Source organism: Aspergillus mulundensis (genome assembly GCF_003369625.1).
Source record: "Aspergillus mulundensis strain DSM 5745 chromosome Unknown scaffold_1, whole genome shotgun sequence".
Classification (NCBI taxonomy): Eukaryota; Fungi; Ascomycota; class Eurotiomycetes; order Eurotiales; family Aspergillaceae; genus Aspergillus; species Aspergillus mulundensis.
Window position 1 is genome coordinate 3456555 of NW_020797889.1, and position 18558 is coordinate 3475112.

Here is an 18558-nt window from a genome sequence, read left to right on the forward strand (position 1 = left end):
ATTTTTAAAAGGTTATGTAATTTTAAGCTATATATAAAAGTTAGTAAATACTTGTTTTATATTAAAAAGATTAACTTTTTAGGCTTTATTATAACCACTAATAAAATTAAAATAAAACTAAAAAAAGTTTAAACCATTGTAAAGTGGCCAAGGCCAAAAAATATAAAAAAAGTAGTATTTTTTTTAGGATTTTATAGCTTTTATTAAAGGTTTATTAAAAATTATAGCTAAGTTGTGGTAGTGCTATTTAACCTTATAAAACTTAATATAATTATAAAATACTTATTAAAAAAAAAGGCCCTAAAGGTATTTAATATATTATGCCTTAAATTTATAAAATAACTATTACTATAACACTTTAACCTAAAATTATATATATAATTATAAATTAATGCCTTAGGGTATGCCATTACCAGGGTATTATTTTAATTAATAAAAAATATATAATAGTACTTAATTACCTTTTAGTTTTATAAATTAAAAAATATAGAAACCTAGTATAAAACCCATGACTTTAAAATACTTATAATTATAAAATACTTTTAAGTTTAAAAATATTATTTTAAGGGTAGTAAATTCCTTATTAAAATACTTATAAATTATAATAATTTATAATAATTTATAATAACCAAAAACCTAACGCGAAAACAAGCGCGATAAATAAAAAAACTTATAGCTTTTAATTTTATTATTAAATATTACCTAGGGGCAAAAAACCTAGTAAATATTTTAAGTAAAAAAGTGGATTATATTTTTTTAAAAAAAAAAAAAAAAGCCGCAGGCGGGATAGTTTTTTATAAATTATAAAAGTAATTAAATAACTAATTATTATTATACCTAGAGTTTAAATTATAACTTAATATATAAGTTATTATAATAAATAAGAACCTATATATAAATAAATTATAATTAAGTATTATAAAACTACTTTAGGTGGCCCAAGAATATAATAAAAAATTTAAAAAAATAAAAAATAACCTTATAAATTTAAACTATAAAAAAAACCTTAAGTATTAAAAAGTAATAAATAATAGCTTATTATACTTTAAAAACTAAGTTTACATATTAAAGTTAGTGGCACTTTATAAAAAAATTATAAAAGTAAACTATAACAAGCCCCAAGGTGGGTATTAAGGTGTTAATATAATTATTATAAATATTTTTTAAAGGTACTATTAGCTAGATATAACTAAATATATTAAGAAACATGTTAAAAAGTATAATAGTTACTAAAAAATTATAGTTTATAGGTATAAACTATATAAATTATTAGAATTACTAAGCCTACTAAAAACACTTATAAAATAAATTAATATAGACTTTATTACTAGTTTACTATTTATAAAATATAATAAGCGTGTATATAACGCTGTTTTAGTAATAGTTAAAATATATACTAAATTTATATAATATATTTTATACTTAAAAAATATTAACGCGGAATAACTTGCAAATACCCTTATAAATAATATTTTTTACTTTATTAATATATTAAAAAACATGGTTAGTAACCATAAAAGTCTTTTTACTAATATATTTTAGGTTATACTAAGCTACTACCTGGGCGTAAAATAAAAATTATTTATTATATATTACCCGCAGATAAATGGCTAAATTAAAAGGTAAAACTAAGTTTTTAAATATTATTTTTATGCTTATATTAACTAGTACTAGGATAATTAGCCATAATAAATTAAAATAATATAATTTATAAATAATAATATATATAAGTAGTTTATAGGTTGCACACCTACTAAAGCTTTTATAAATTTAAAGGTAATTATATATATTAATATTAAGGGGCCTAACTAAATATTAAAAATTAAACTTTAAAAAGCTATAAAGTTTAAGAAAATCCGCGCGAATTTAAAAAAATAATTATAAAAGTTAAAGAAAGCCATGGCAGTTTAATATAATAAAAAGCATAAAAAAATAAGCTTTAAAATTAATAACCATGTTATACTTTATATAAAAAATATTAAGTTAGTAAGACTAAATTATAAATTAAGTAAAATATTTATTAGCCTGTTTTTAATAATTATAAAATAGGGAAAACAGTCCTATAAGCTACTACTTTTACTAAATATATAATAATTATATAATATTTTTTATATTATATTTTTAAAACCTTACCGCGGCGACCTATTTTAAGTATTAAATATTAGCTTTATACTAGTAAATAGCAAGAAAAAATACTTTATTAAAAAAATTCTTAATATTTATAAATTTAAGGGCAAGGTATAATACCTTATAAAATAGCAAGAATAAAATAATATAAAAAATAATACATGGGAACTAAAAATTTATATAGTTAAAACTATAGCACTTAAAAATTTTAAAAAAACCTATAAAAATAAATTGCGTAAAGTAAAGAAACACTAAATATAAATATTTATATTTATAACCTACGCGCACTTATAAAAAAAAAAAAAATATATTATTTTTACTAATTAGCGGCGCCCGCAGGGCCTTTTAATAAAAAAAAAAAATAAAAATATAAAATAAAATAAAAAATAATAAAAAACTTAAATAAGTGGCTAAGCCGCGCGGCATGTAATACCTAATATATATAAAATAAGAACCAAGCCCACAAGGGCGCTAATATTAATACCTAATATAAAAATAACCCTAATAAAAATTTTTAAAAGTGTTAAGGTGTAGTAAACCCCGCACTAAAAGTAATAAAAGTTTATAAAAAAATTAGTAATATAATATAGTGCAAACTAAAATATATAAATATATACTTAGTAGCTAAAACCGCACTTATATAAAAAAAAATTATAGCTACTAAAGTAGCACTAAATAAAGGTTTAAAAATTAAAAAAAAAATTATTATAATAAATTAATAAACTAAAACACGGTAATACTACAGGAAGGGGATTAACTTATATAATAAATTATTATTTTTATTAAGGGGGGCACTAACCTATAAAGTAAAGTTAAATATAAATATAATAATATTTATAAAATTAGCTACTTATATATTATTAGCCGTGGTAGTTTACTTAATAACTATTTTAAATACTTAATAAGCTGCCCTTAAAATAATAAGGTTTTTATAAGCTTGTGGACTACTAGCTTTTATATATATAATATTAATAATATTAAGAATATTTTATAACTAGTTACCTACTAAGGTAATATTAATAGTTATATATTTTAAGAGCGCCCTTTTTATATTATAATAAAACTAGCACTTTTTACCCCCCTGGTTATAAGTAAGGGCTTTTATTATAATATTTATAATAAATATATTTTTATTTTAGCGCCCTATAATAATAATATATATAATATATTATAAAATATAAAGATTAAGCGGTAAAGCTATAAAGCCCAGGGGTGGTAAGAAAAAAATACTAATAAAAGCCTTATTAGTAGGGGCGGCGGGAATAGTAGCAGGGGTAATAATAGTAGTAATAATAATAAGGGCATGTAAGTATTAAAATTAAGTAATTTTAATAATTAGCATGTTAATAATTATTAATATATAAGTAAAGGGCAGGGAAATATAATCCTATATATTAAAGGTAAAATAAAAAGTAAAGGCTAAAATTAAGGCTTAACTACTATAATAAAAAAATATAAAATAAAACATTATAATAAAATAAATAATTATTAATAATAGCATTTAAAATATAATATAAAACTATATTAAATATTAAAGTAAAAGAAATATAAAGCAAAAGGCAAGCGTAAAAGATTTTAAAAAAAAAATAAGGTTAAAAACATGTAATATAATAAAGGCTATAATAAAGGTAAACTAAATTTAATTTAACTACTAAAAATAGTTTTAAAAACATAAAAATAATAAAAGCTAAATATAAAAAGCTTATTAGCTAAATTAAAAAGGTAAGTACACAGTAAAATATAAAAAAAAAATAAATAAAAGGTTAACATGATAACATGTTAATAGCTAGAATAAAATAATTATATATTATAAATAGTTACTAAAAATATTAAAAAAAGTGTAAAAACAAGAAAATTTAGCTATTTAAAGCTTAAAGCTTTATTATAAAAACTAAGTATAAAATAAAATAAAATATATAGGCCTAATAATACTAACACAGGACTAATATTACTAAAATAAATAATATAATACTTAAAAAGCATAAAAAAAGGTAAATATAGGGTATTTTAACCCCAGGAATATAATTAAATAATTAAAAAGTAATAAAAACATAATAAAAAGGTGTATACTTATAATAGGCATTTTTAATTAAGTTATAAAAAAAACTTAAAAAAAAAAAAAAAAAATTATAAGGGTGCTTTAGTATTAAAACTAAAATACTATGCCTAGCTACCGCAGGTAATAACACTATATTTAAATTTAAAAGTAAAGTAAGGTAATTAAATTAATTTTTTATACTTAACTTTAAATATAAATTACACGTAAATTATAACACTTTATAAATTTAAAAATAGCTTATTTTATAGCGCTTAATAAGATTTATAATTTAAATTATATTTTATAAAATATAAATATAAATTTATAAATTGCAAGGGCGCGATTACTTAAAAAAAAAAGTATTATTATTATTATTATAGTATTATAATTATATAGTATTATAATAATATAATTTAGCAGCCTAAGGCCGCTAGGTAAAAAAATATTAATACTAAATTAACCGCGCGCCAAGGCGGTGGCTAGTTATATAATATATAAAATACTAAGTTTAACTCCAAACTCTAACTTAAAAAATTAGCAATTAGTTCCTACTACAAATATACAACGCCTTTCCTATTACAGTAATTCACGTTCTCCTAAGCTCACCGCAGTGTACAAACGCGACTTACAAGTACCTATATTTATAAAGCTATTTAAAGGTTTATTCACGTGGTGTTAGGCTAAAAATAAAACTATTAATATATTAAAAAGTTATTAAAGTACAGGTACTTTATTTTTTATAAAAAATTATATATAAATTAATATACCTGTATTAGCAAAGCTATTTAAAGGTTTATTTACATGGTGCTTGGCTAAAAATAAGGCTATTAACGCGTTAGTAAGGCTGTTAATATACTAGTACTTGGTTTTTTATAGGAAATTGCATATAATTTAAAGTACTTATATTTATAAAGTTATTTAGAGGTATATCCGCGCGGTATTTAGCTAAAAATAAGGTTATTAATATATTAATAAGGCTATTAGCATGTTAGTAAGGCTGTTAACATGCTAGTACTTAATTTTTTATAAAAAATTATATATAATTTAAAGTACCTATATTTATAAAGCTATTTAAAGGTTTATTAGTATAAAATTTAGCTTAGTAACGGCGGAGGGCTTACCTAGTAAAAATATGTAAAAAAATACATGCCTAGTTTTATTATAGCTTTTATTTATATAAGGGTTTTTATATAAAGTATAACTTTATTTAAATAAAGCGCGCGAATCTTACATGCTATTTTTTTTTATAATTATACTCTTAACTTTGCAAGTATTTTGCGTTATAAATTTATAATAAAAATTAAAATAAAGTAAATATATTAAAAGGGCAAGGTTAAGTTATATTATAAAAATTTTTTAAGTATTTAAATTTATAAAGTTTAGGAGTTATTTACTATTTTAGTAAATACTTAATATTTAATAATAAAATATATATTTAAATTATATGGTGTTTATAGCAGTTTTTTAAAAAGTTTAAATTTTGCTAAATTAGCGCGAATACTACTTTTTAATTAGCTAAAACTAGTTTAACCGCCCCTGTAATTATTTATTTTTAACTTTTTTTTTATTAAAAACCTTATAAGTTTTATAGGTATATTAATTTTTATGTGATTTTTTATATAATATAATATACTAGTGTAACTTAGCAAGTTTACTATAAGTTTTAATACTAGGTTAGGCATGGGGGAGGCTAACATAGCAAGGCCAGTATATAGTTTTAAATTATATAATTACTACTATATAAACTAAAATATATTAAATACTAACTAATGGGTGGGGCCCCCCTTGGTGGACCGTCGGTAGAATAAGAGCTTCCTAACTTATCCGTCCTTTGCCCCGCGGGCCGCAACTCGGAAGGCGCATGAGAACTCTTTAACTCAATAGTATTGCTTAGGACGGTGGGTAAATATTGACAGGTACTGATGAGGATATTCTGCCAGGATTCGATCCTTGCAGTTCTGCAAGATCTGGTTAGACGCTCGGCCCTTGACTAAATCTCTTTTCATTGTTCAAGCCTTATCGCCTGCATTCCCGACCCACTAGTAGTGGCCACCAGCCCACCACTCTGACCATTTTTTCGATCGGATTAATCTACCGTCCACAGTCCACTCCTTGCCTTTCTCAATCGCTCCTTCCAGACCACTGCATTCTCCAGACTGCATACTCTCGAACGCTCAGAAATCCGACATTCACTATATATAAGACAAGACCAATCGGCCTGGATCTACGCCTCGTACCTCGGCATCCCTGCAATTCCAAGCCATGTCGGACCAGTCACATAACCAGCCCGCAGACCACCCTATTAACGGCCTCAAGCCGTTATCGAACGGAGACGGATTCCATTTGCCCATAACCGGCAACGACCTCAACCATGGCGGGTACGACCACTCGGACGCGATCATGACCAACGGGCACGCCCTGGAGGAAACCGACGACGATGACGAGGAGGACGAGGTCGAGGATGACTATGTCGCAGTTGACCATGACGATCTGAACGAATATCCTTACTGGTTCCGCCGTCCGCCCGTGCGCCAACCCTCGAAGCTAGACGACCTGCATCCGTTTGTGCAGGTTCTGACCCAGTCGAACGTGGACGACTGTGTCGCTGTGGAAGAGGCATTCCCCGAACAGGAGCGCTGCACTCGAGAGAAGGCATGCATTGCTCCCGTGTGGTTCATTTTTTACTCTTGCTAACATAGTTTGACCAGTTCGCCTATCGCCTAGGAAGATGCCCCGAGCTCTGCCTTGGTCTGTTCACTCTTCCGGTTCTTGGGCTAGACCAGCCCAAACCTCGCCCTACCCTCGTCGGACACGTTATCGCTACTCGAACATCCACTCCCTATGTGACGGATAGGTCTATGGAACTACCTGCGGACTGGAAGACTGCGCGCTCAACGGTCGTCGATGGGGAGACCGTCGGTCACGACGAGTATGGAAGCTCGATCGCTATTCACTCTCTGGCGGTTTTGCAGGAACACCAAGGAAAGCAGGTGGGGAGCACACTCATGAAGTCGTATATCCAAAGAATTCGGGAGGCAGCCATCGCGGACCGCATTGTGATTATCGCCCACGACAACCTCATTCCATTCTACGAGGGTCTGGGATTCGAGAACCGAGGCCTGAGCAAATGCCAATTCGGTGGCGGTGGCTGGACAGATATGGTGGGTTTGCTTGCGCGAGATTTCTTAGAATTGCTGCTAACTTTGTTCAGGCGCTGGAGCTCAACACGGAGTGAGCTGGTCTGCGAGATATTTTCGCAGCTTTACTTCTGCTACGAATATTTTTCTGTGGCTTTTGATTAGCATACGCTTCTCTTATCCCCTCTTTTCCTTCTGTATTCATTCCCATCGATGCATATTCATGGATTATGTCTGGTCTCAAGTGGTCGGCTTCGAAAAGCAATGGAGTTCTAGGGTATGATGATACGATCTGCTATGATATGATGACCGGGTTGGTTTGGTCAGGGCAGGCTCAGTGTTTAACATAGATACCTCGGTAGTCAATGTATTCTAGCACTCGACTTGGACATGACTGTAGATTTAGACTTGGACGGAGTAGCAGTCACTAGCAGAAGCAAGCCGGCGATAAGAGACCAGCTTGCTCCGAAACATCATTGGCCGAAACTCGGTTAGAGACTGCAGAATCCCCCACATTCGCTCACCGCCCGCCAAAAATTCTGCCTCGACCGCCTCCATAATAATTTTTTTATCGATCAGGCTGTTTACCATCGCCCTCATCGCATTTCGGGTTACCTTATCAAAGTCATTTTTTGATCGACCGAGGTGCCCATCATGAAGACTACGTGGAAAGATGTACAGATTTCACCCCCGTCGCCACCCGTTCGAAACCTCCATACTGACGTTTTCACCGCTTGATAGATCCCTCCGGTGCCCACCAGCCAGGAATTTCTGGATATCGTCCTCAGTCGTACACAGCGACAGCTGCCCACTCAGATCCGTGCGGGCTTCAAGATCAGCCGTATTCGAGGTACTTCGCGACTATGAGTCTCGGCGTTGGACGCTTTGATGGCTAATCCAAAATCTCTAGGTTTCTACACCCGAAAGGTCAAGTACACCCAAGAGACATTCGGTGAGAAATTCCAGGCAATTTTGGATGGATTCCCTAGATTGCAGGACATCCACCCTTTCCGTGAGTCTTCGTCTACTCCATCAGGCATGGACCTGTCTCACAACCGATAGACAAGGATTTGATGAACACACTCTACGATGCCGATCATTTCAGAATCGCCCTCGGTCAAGTGTCAACCGCTAAGCACCTGATCGAAACCGTGTCCCGCGACTACGTCCGTCTCATCAAATATGCTCAGTCTCTGTTCCAGTGCAAGCAGCTCAAGCGCGCCGCCCTCGGTCGTATGGCCACCATTTGCCGACGCCTCAAGGATCCCCTCGTTTATCTGGAGCAAGTCCGACAACATTTGGGTCGTCTGCCCTCAATTGACCCCAACACCCGAACCCTTCTGATTTGCGGTTATCCTAATGTCGGAAAGTCCAGTTTCCTGCGCAGCATCACCCGCGCGGACGTTGATGTCCAGCCCTACGCTTTCACGACCAAGAGTTTGTTTGTCGGTCACTTCGACTACAAGTACCTCCGATTCCAAGCCATCGATACCCCCGGTATTCTCGACCACCCTCTTGAAGAGATGAACACCATCGAAATGCAGTCCATCACCGCCATTGCGCACTTGCGGTCCGCCGTGATGTACTTCATGGATCTCTCCGAGCAGTGCGGCTACTCCGTTGCCGACCAGATTAAGCTTTTCCACAGTATCCGACCTCTGTTTGCCAACAAGATCGTTTTCATTGTGGTGAACAAGATTGATGTCCGACGGCCGGAAGATCTTGAGCCTGAGCTCCAAGAGCAGATGCAGGGCATGCTAAAGTCAGGAGACGTTGAGCTCCTGCAGCTGTCTTGCACCACCACCGAGGGTGTGACCAACGTGAAGAACGCGGCCTGCGATAAGCTGCTGGCGGAGCGAGTGGCGCAGAAACTCAAGTCTGGAACCAACAGCATTGGTACCCCTGGTGGCCGACTTGGCGACGTCCTTGCGCGTATCCACGTCGCTCAGCCCATGGGCGGAGCGCAACTCGAAACATTCATTCCCGACGCCATCAAAAACCTCAAGAAATACGACAAGAACGACCCCAACCGAAAGAAGCTGGAGCGGGACATCGAAGAGGAGAACGGCGGTGCTGGTGTTTACAACATCGATCTCAAGAAGACCTACACGCTCGCCAACGACGAATGGAAGCACGACAAGATCCCCGAAGTGTGGAACGGCAAGAACATTTACGATTACGTGGACCCTGATATCGAGGCCAGGCTCGCCGCTCTGGAGGAAGAGGAGGAGAAGCTCGAGGCCGACGGCTACTACGACTCGGACGAGAGCGTCGAGGACGCCGAAGATGCCGATACCCGCATGAAGGCAGACTTGATCCGCGAGAAGCGCGTTCTCATGAAGAACGAGGCCAAGCTTCGCAAGTCGCTCAAGAACCGCGCGGCCATTCCCCGTAGCGCCAAGGCCAAGAAGCTCTCCCAGATGGAGGCTGGCCTGGATGCGGCCGGCTACGACGGCGATGCTGCTCTCGATCGCGTCCGTTCTCAGAGCCAGGCCCGTGGCCGCCCATTGACGCGCGATGCCCACGGCGACGACGCAATGGACATCGACCCCTCCGACCCCCGCCAGGCCATCGCCCGCGCCAAGAGCCGCGCTCGCAGCCAGGCTGCTACAGACCGTCTGCAGGATGGTGTTACCGACGAGGCGGCCCGATCCAAGGCCGAGCGTCTGAAGAAGCTCGGTCAGAAGAAGATGAACCGCATGGCCAGACAGGGAGAAGCCGATCGACACCAGACCGTGTCTCTCACGAAGCACTTGGTACGTTCCACTTTCACCCAGATTTCTAAATATCCAACCTCCACTAACATTATCGCCAGGTTGCCGGCAAACGTGGCATGGGCAAGACGCAACGTCGTTAAGCTCTTGTCGTTCTTTTCGTCCTATCTTGCTTGCCGCTACGATACCGATGCTCCGTTTCCTCCTAATACTTTTCCCTCCGTAGTCCAGTCCTCATCCTACATACTCGTTATGATCATGGTGTCTAAAAATCACACGGCGTTTGGAAGGCTTGTTTTGTGTTATCTTCATCTTCGTCTTTGTCTTCGTCTTGATATGATATCTTGTGCGCGTCTTATACATAGTTCTATTCAGGCTTATGAGAACGAGAACTTAGACGGCTATCAATGGATAGAATCATTCCTTACCCGGTTTCTTTTAATTATTTGAGTTGTCTTGCCTATTTTCTAGTCAGCATCTGTCCACACTTAAGCTACCCCATGGTTTGGCACATCCATGGGTTGGTCCGCCTCCCGCCCAGGCACGAACTCTATATCCCGGCGTTTCACGCCCGCCCCAATAGGACACGTCAAAGGGTCTGAGATTGCAACAAATCGCCAAAATCCGCTTTGGTAGCCCTGGCCACTCCCGACGCGACGTTTGAACGACGGGTCGTGTTTGGGTTTACTGCACGTGGTGGTAAACTTAGCGTTCGGAAGTGATGTCCGGATTCCGGAGAGCATAAAGAAAGTATATTATGGCAAGCTTTGATATTGTTCTTGATGAGACAGAGCGGACGAAATTTCGGGTATTGAAAGAGCTAGGTTATTAGGTAAAGCTTGTGCCGAACGAGGGAATAAGTGCCTACAGAATAAAAGGTGCCCCGATGTAGAGAAATATATTGTTTGGGACACACTCCCATAAGCGAGATGCTTGTTCGTAAATCATGATCATAGATACAGCGGTTCAGCTGTGCTCTCACTGCAAATACTATCCAGGACGTATCACATCACATCCCACTTCAATTCCGAGAACGTAGGTAAGCGCCCAGCTAATGAATCTCACTTTCCTCCTCATGGACAACCCTGGTTCCCGGCTTTGCATCGGGATCCACATCCTCCGCATCGATAACCCTATCACCGAAAGAGGCGGCGATTTCTTCAAGTGTCTTCATCTTTGTTTCACTGCAGCCGGAGGGAGAGAGATCATTAGTTTTGGAGGGTTACTTCAACCAGAGAAAGAGGAGACATACGGGAAGTAGAAATAAGCCACGACGAGGAAGAACAGCGTGCAGCCAACAAAGACGTAGTAGTAGTTTTCGTGGATGTTGGCGAATGCGCTGGGGCCGGCTTCGGTGACTGGTTTCCGTCTCGTCAGTATCGGTAGGCACACGATAGTCAGAAGGGACTCTGGAGAGGGGACGTACTGGCGACGTTGACGATGAAGTGCGAGGCTGCGGCTAATCCCATGATTTTGCTGCGGAGGGCAATGGGGAGGACTTCGGCGCCGTAGAGCCAGGTTGTGCTGTTGAGCATGCCGTCTAGAGGGGGGGATGTTAGCCGGTTCGGCGCAAACCATTAGAGAGGTATCGTTGGTGGATGACATACAGTAGATCACCACGAAGAGATAGATTCCGAGAATGGCGAACCCTTTGCCGACTCGGTTATCTGTGTTCTGGAATTCTCGCTGCATGACGGCGGCGTAGATCTCGACAAGGATGATGCCGCCCAAACCGGTGAGAATCATCCTGCAACTGGTCAGTATGAGACGGCTCAAATGTAGAGAGAACTGCGCACTTTCGGCGACCCCATTGATCGGTTAGATACTTCGTGGTGAGCGCATTTGTGACGAATGCCACAGTACCGTAGACTGCTGCTAGGGCAAGAATGGTGTGGGCGTCAATGCCGAGGGACTTGTAGAGGATTGCTTTTGAGGGTTAGTATAGGACAAGGTCGTAGCTAGATTAGGCTTACTTTGATAGTACTAAGAAGCAGTTAGTATCGTACTTTAGGTAGACGGGAGTAGAAGGCATACCTGAATCACGTTGACTCCAGTAAGACTGGTCATGGTTTGCACAGCGATTGACCTAGTCCATGTCAGACGTAATATCAGATCTTAAGGAAAGGATAATACCTACACCATCGCACGGTGTCTGAATAATTTGAAGATCTCTTTGTAGGAGGTAATCTCTCGTTCCTTCTCGTACTCAATTTGGGCCAGCATTTGCGCAAACTCCTGGCGCAGCTCATGCGAATTGAGGTCTCGGCGGATCCGGCTGAACTCGTTGCGTGCGGCTTCCACCTTGCCCGCTCGAACGAGGTGGCGCGGTGAGTTTGGCATGAAGGTGACCAATCCGCAGAACATGATGATGCCCCAGGGTATCTGGATAGCCAGAGGAAGACGCCACTGCACCGCCCCATACGGAGCCCAGCTGCAGGCATATCCAACCCAGTTCGAAGCCATGGTGCCGAATGCGATTCCACAACCCGAGATTCCTCCGATTAGACCGCGATACCGAGGGTCTGAAATCTCGCTTAGATAAATGGGAACGGTACCGACCATGCCACTATTTGTGCGTCAGTGTGCCTTCCATGTTTGAATTCTCCCGTCCTTGTATGGACTCACCCAACAGCGACCCCAGCCAACGCACGCCCAGCGAGGAACATCCCGATATTGACGGACGCTGTCTGAATTGTCGTTCCTATTGTGACGATCACACACATCAACTCCATGAAGCGAAGACGACCTAGTTTATCGGCAACGGCGGTCTGAATGAGGGCTCCGACAGCTTCACCAGCGATGTACACAGCGACGACCTGCATTGATTAGTCGTACTCCAAGCCGGCTTGAATCAACATACAGCGCCGGTAAGGCCCTCTGAGGGGTGCTTCATGTACTCAATCCAGCTTTCATGGGCAATCGCTAATCAGGTATCAGTGTTGATCTCGACCCTGGGGGCATATTGTAGACTTACTGGTGGTGGCGATCCCAGTATCGAAACCCTAAGCCCCAGTCAGTACGTCAAGTACCCGGTTAGACTTGAAAGCCTTACAAAGAGAAAAGTACCGATCGCAGCAAAAAGCGCGACTCCTAAAGCGTACCAGCCGACCATCTTGAGATTCTTGACCAGTGAAGCTCAGACCTCGAAGTAGCTGGAAGCGGAGACAACGCTTTACGCGGAGAGCGGGAACTTCTGCATATATATGCATATTGCAATCGACGGCCAAAGGTATCAGCGGATCATTTCCGAGCCTGATTCGCGTAGGTCCGTGTAACAAGAGATGGCCCCTCGGGGTATGGCCGATGGCAAGAAACCTGGAGAAGCTGGGGAAGTGGGGAAGAGAGAGGGTCATGATTCATGGAAGTCGGTGGACAATAGCCCGGCCTCCAACTAATCGATGGACGTACTCGTGTGCTGAAAGGATTGGTTTATTTGAAGAGTTCTCCAAGAGCCATCATGAACTCAAATCTTCTTCCCAGCCGGGAAGAGCGAGACATCGAGGCTATAGACCGAGGGTAAGCACAAAGATCCTGGAGGCGACATCGTGCTAACCATGCGTCCACGCGGCATGGTAGATGGTGTGGGAGAGTATTTGAGCCTTAAACAGGGCTAGACAAGCTGAAAGTAACTCTTGAGAGCCCATGAGAAGAGGATTCCCGGTCGGTACCGTATGTTTGTGTTGATAGCCGGACAATGATCAAATGCGGGGGAACTGCGATTTTTCATGCCAGCCAATGGAGCATAATGCAGTCGGACACTGTCCGAGAGCTTAACTGACACATGCCGACACTTTGCGCTCCATCCTGCATGACATAACTAGACAAATTGACGCCGCAGACATGTGTTGATGAATGGAGAGTACAAGGACCAACACCTTAATAACAAGGCATCAACAGACTGCGGCTTAGGCAGCCAAATGCCAAACTTGGAATAGCGCCTCGCGTAAACGACACTAGTGCTAGCTCGCCACTAGCGTTCTGCTCCCAGCTATAAAAGCTTCTGCTTTCCGCCGCCATTTACTCCTTTTTCTTTTCTTTTCCAGCTCTCTTTGCCTTTTGGCTTAGATCAAGTGTAGTATCTGTTCTTTTCAGTTTAATCTCTGAAAGTGTTCTAAGGAACACAACATTGATTATTCTTATTTTTGGATTTCGTGGCAGGGCCTCTGTGCTTGCGCATGTCTTGCCACACAGTGTCATTGGGCTTACACTACCCCCAATTGACGCGAACCCTTTTCATCACTCTGGCCGGCTTGTCCGACCGCTTGGAGAAGAGCTTTCGTGTCTTGGCCTCTGTCATTTTACTATCTTCTGTGTCGTCGACTGCTTGTCCTTGTGTAGCATTTGTATCGTGCTCATGAAAACGAAACCTGAAGACTCTTCTACAATAAACAAATACCTTTTCCACTCCACGTCTTGTTGCTTGCTAAATCGTATCCATCTGCTCAGTTATTCCATAGTTTACAGTCCAAGATACGCATCCCGCTGCGTCAAGATCCATGCGAGACTGCCCGACGCGGTTATCAACGGGAACACAAACCGCCCCTTGAGCTGTGCGCTCCCGTATACCAGCCACTCCAAAACGAAATGTACCAGGGCGATTCCAAATGTCCATGCCGCAAGGTCGTATACCGCAGGGTTCGTGATGTTGTAGGCAGCGGATAAGCGAATGACGGAAGAGAGGAAAGTCCAGGTACCGAAGATTCGGGAGGAGTGCGGGTTGGTGTGCGAACTACCATCGGCTAGGCGACCATTGTAGAGCTCGGAGGTATAGGATTTGGAGATGTAAGCTTGAACGCTGTTCGCTGCGGAGACGACAGAGACCTAGCATTGTTAGCTGCTTGACTTGAGCGCAGTGAGAGGTTGCCGCTTACCAGGGCAAGCCACTTGGGTAGAAGACCATCAAATGGCGGAAGGTATGACAGAATCTGATCCATGTTGGCGGATGTGATGATTGTGGGAACTTGGTGATTGAGCAACGTCCGTTTGCAGAACTGGAAACCTTGGTGTTGAGCTCTCCTTTTCCCCAGTTGAAGCTTTGATTGTTGAGTCCCGATCTGGTATAGTGTGGGACCCCGTGATCCGGAGATTAGGCAATTATTGGCTTACAAGTTTCCCCAACGATTGGGAACTCGGCAGCTCAGGACATCGCGCATCGCTTGCTCTACAGACCGACAGGACATTGCTCGCCATGGAATTCTTGAAGAACGTCTCGTTGTCGCTGTCGGACTGGGAGTACAACTTTGCTCCAGGCTGGCAGAGCGTGGCGGCTTCGGTGCTGCTCGCGGCTGGAGGTTGGTTTGTTGTCTCCCGAGTTTGGACCTTCCTCAGGGTCCTGACCAGTCTGTTCGTTCTTCCCGGAAAGTCGGTACGTTGAAATTGGCATACTCTAGTGGTTCCAGATCAGTACTGATGATCACAGCTCCGCTCATTCGGCCCTAAGGGTAGCTGGGCGATTGTTACAGGCGCCTCGGATGGCCTGGGCAAGGAATTCGCCCTCCAGATCGCTCGCGCCGGATACAACATCGTCCTCGTCTCCCGAACAGCCTCCAAGCTGACCGCTCTGTCCGATGAGATTACATCCAAATACCCATCGGTGCAGACCAAGACCCTGGCCATGGACTTTGCTCGCAACGACGATGAGGACTACGAGAAGCTGAAGGCTCTAGTGGGAGATCTGGATGTAGCTATTTTGATCAACAACGTCGGAAAGAGCCACAGCATTCCTGTTCCCTTCGCTCTTACTCCTGAGGATGAGATGGCGGACATCATCACCATCAACTGCACGGGTACTTTGCGGGTTACACAGCTGGTCGTCCCTGGCATGACCCAGCGCAAGCGAGGATTGATTCTGACCATGGGCTCTTTCGGCGGTCTCCTTCCCTCTCCTCTTCTTGCTACCTACTCCGGCAGCAAGGCGTTCCTGCAGCAGTGGTCCAGCTCTCTTGGCTCAGAACTCCAGCCATACGGAGTCACCGTTGAGCTGGTGCAGGCATATCTCATCACCTCTGCCATGTCCAAGATCCGCAAGACCAGTGCCTTGATCCCCAACCCGCGCGCGTTCGTTAAGGCGACTCTGTCCAAGATTGGCAACAACGGCGGTTCACCCGGGTATGCGTACAGCTCTTCCCCGTACTGGAGTCACGGATTGGTGGCATACCTTGCGACATGCGTAGCCAACCCCATGAGCATGCGAATTGCGAACCAGATCAAGGGCATGCATGAGTCGATTCGCAAGCGGGCCCTGCGCAAGGCGGAGCGTGAGAATGCGAAGAAGAGCTCTTGAGTGTGAAGACATCGTCATTGTCCTCTCAAGGTTTGGCCAAGGTCATGTTGTGTTTGTCTGAAGCAAGGCAAACCAAGGAAAACAACATGCGAAAAACGTATGAGAATTAATTCGAGACGTTACGTCAGTGATGAATCTCATGATGGATGCAGTTTTTGAGCATGGACCCAGTCTGAAACGGTGAAGCAAGCGTTATGGTATGATTATTCTGATTTGACACTTGAAGAAAGATGAGACAGCATTGTATTAAAGTGATAATCATCTCCTGATGCATTTCCTGGCTAGTATGAGTATGGAGTACTGTCACTACCGTGACATCGAGGCCGCGAGTCCAACGGCAAATCACAACAATCCACGATGCTTTGCTGATCATGTTTGACACCAGAATCAGATGCTACGTAGTTATACGACGCTCCAAGTCTCAGCAACATGAATCGGGTCTACCATCTGAATTGACTGACATGACACGATTATACCTGGTGAACCAATCACATCAAAAAGCCCTCGAGGCGCAGATGCCGCGCATCCAGAACTTGCCGTCTCCTGTCAAGTCCTAAAGAAGAAAGTTGACCGGACAGCATGCACCATGGTAACGTAATAGAATGCTCGCCTATAACATGGCCTGAGCCTAGATTCCGTAAACAATCCCGTAAACATGCCGAAGCCGTAAATTATCGGCCCGGATTTGATAGTACGGCTACGGCGCCCCTTTCGGCCTCCGAAGCCAAGGCCCAAGCCTCGATATCGCAGCATCGCTTCTATACAGAATCTCTCGGCCATAATCATACTTTCTCTTCTAGGACAAACTGCTACACTTGGCGATTCTTGTGCGTTCTTGGACTGCGTATGCCAGCGATAATCTTTATCAATCTCTGCCTCTGCCATGCCATGCCCGTAACGTACATGATCATCGGATGTAAACTCCGACGTGATTCCACGATGGACCCAGCTGTGCCTTGCACGGTTTTCACCGAGACCTAAAGCGACTAGCTTGGTGGGCCATGGAACGAGATCAGCGAGCGGTTCCGGCCAAGGCTTGGTTGAGGTAATTTGGACGCTGATTCAGTCCAGGATCGATAAGAGTTGGAAGAGTATCTCGGTCTTTGACCTCGCTGGTTGCTTGTATTCAGAGTATCAACAGCTGAGAGCAGTCTCTATAGCAAAGACAGTCAAGTGAACACCACCTGTATTCAATTCCAGAGCCAAGACGAGTCTCATGAAAGGGCAATCTCTTTGAGTGGCCCGAGACAAGAACACCAAGATTGGCGCCAAGTGGAACTGGCCCACTAATCGGTGAGTTTTCTGAGCGAGTGCAGAATTTTCCCATCCGAATCGGCACACCGAGGCCGGTTTTGCGTGGATCCCGAGTCGTTCGGCGTGCCGAGTTGGTCGGCTCGGGACCTCACCGCACCACCAAAGCCGTATCAATTATCGGGGAGCTGCAATCCGTCCTCCAACCTGCAAAGTATATTAACCTTGGAGGACGCTGCTTTGCGCGGGCTTGGTTTGCAACAGATTCCAGCCTCTGTCCTGCTCAGTTGAGCCAACTTCTCCTGTGTTCGTGATCGCCAGGAGAAAATTCTTCTTGCGGTCCACAGAGTGCGGATCAGCCGAATCCGTGATAATTCTCGGTCGAATCCACATTTAGAAACTCGTCGCGATGCCTGGGCGCCATGAAAACAGAAACCAAACCGTAATCATAGTCCAGCCCAGGCCGTAGTGGTAAATTGCCGCAGATTTGCCGTCGAATCGCCGTCGAATCACCGTCGTCCAGCCCGAATACGCCCTCGCCTGTGGGAATCCCCAGCGCTGAGAGAGTAAGGTAGTGCGAGGGCGCCAGGGCCCAGGTCCGCATAGACAGACGGAGGCGTCTGTCACCAGGAAAGCGCGACACGGTCAGCTGATGGCTCGCGGTTTTCGCATCCCCATCGGGAAGAGTTTGAAGCCAGCATCGTCATCGCCTCTCCCATACTCCCACACTCAGGCACTCACCCCCTTCCCCACCCTTCCCCCCACCGAATCTCCAGGGAAGCCTCAGAGAATTCTAGTCATCTGCCGAACCACACGCCTGCTTCCMCTTTCGAGTGCTCTGGCGCCCGCAAAGATCCGGGCCCCCGTCCGTTTTTCCCGTGGGTTCCCCAATCTTGGGCTGGTAGCCGATTGCCGTTGCGCGCTGGCTGCGTTCATTCGCCCACTTGCCCCCCGGAGGCGTTACAGAGTAGGCAGTGTCGACGAGAATTAATTGTCTCGCTAAATCGG

General features: G+C 41.9%; 5 protein-coding genes across 5 annotated transcripts; 3 read left to right on the forward strand and 2 right to left on the reverse strand.

Moving 5' to 3' along the window:
- Positions 1-6427: 6427 nt before the first annotated feature.
- Positions 6428-7400, forward strand: DSM5745_02607 (polyamine acetyltransferase; the record flags this gene model as incomplete). The annotated part of the gene is made up of 3 exons (XM_026744623.1): positions 6428-6832; positions 6874-7326; positions 7377-7400. 3 exons carry the CDS (start codon positions 6428-6430, stop codon positions 7398-7400), a joined length of 882 nt encoding a protein of 293 aa, XP_026607786.1.
- Positions 7401-7956: 556 nt separating this feature from the next.
- Positions 7957-10159, forward strand: DSM5745_02608 (putative GTPase NOG1; the record flags this gene model as incomplete). Its single annotated transcript, XM_026744624.1, has 5 exons — positions 7957-7977; positions 8044-8152; positions 8213-8314; positions 8365-10058; positions 10118-10159. 5 exons carry the CDS (start codon positions 7957-7959, stop codon positions 10157-10159), a joined length of 1968 nt encoding a protein of 655 aa, XP_026607787.1.
- A 908-nt stretch (positions 10160-11067) lies between these two features.
- On the reverse strand, positions 11068-13128 carry hxt8 (putative MFS monosaccharide transporter (Hxt8); the record flags this gene model as incomplete). The annotated part of the gene is made up of 12 exons (XM_026744625.1): positions 11068-11200; positions 11269-11374; positions 11443-11556; positions 11624-11763; positions 11813-11942; positions 11990-11999; positions 12051-12102; positions 12154-12582; positions 12642-12832; positions 12877-12938; positions 12991-13018; positions 13069-13128. The coding sequence occupies 12 exons, from the start codon at positions 13126-13128 to the stop codon at positions 11068-11070; spliced, it is 1455 nt and encodes a 484-aa protein (XP_026607788.1).
- A 1346-nt stretch (positions 13129-14474) lies between these two features.
- Positions 14475-14950, reverse strand: DSM5745_02610 (Erg28 family protein; the record flags this gene model as incomplete). Its single annotated transcript, XM_026744626.1, has 2 exons — positions 14475-14837; positions 14888-14950. The coding sequence occupies 2 exons, from the start codon at positions 14948-14950 to the stop codon at positions 14475-14477; spliced, it is 426 nt and encodes a 141-aa protein (XP_026607789.1).
- Positions 14951-15204: 254 nt separating this feature from the next.
- Positions 15205-16299, forward strand: DSM5745_02611 (ketoreductase; the record flags this gene model as incomplete). Its single annotated transcript, XM_026744627.1, has 2 exons — positions 15205-15381; positions 15436-16299. 2 exons carry the CDS (start codon positions 15205-15207, stop codon positions 16297-16299), a joined length of 1041 nt encoding a protein of 346 aa, XP_026607790.1.
- Positions 16300-18558: the final 2259 nt, after the last annotated feature.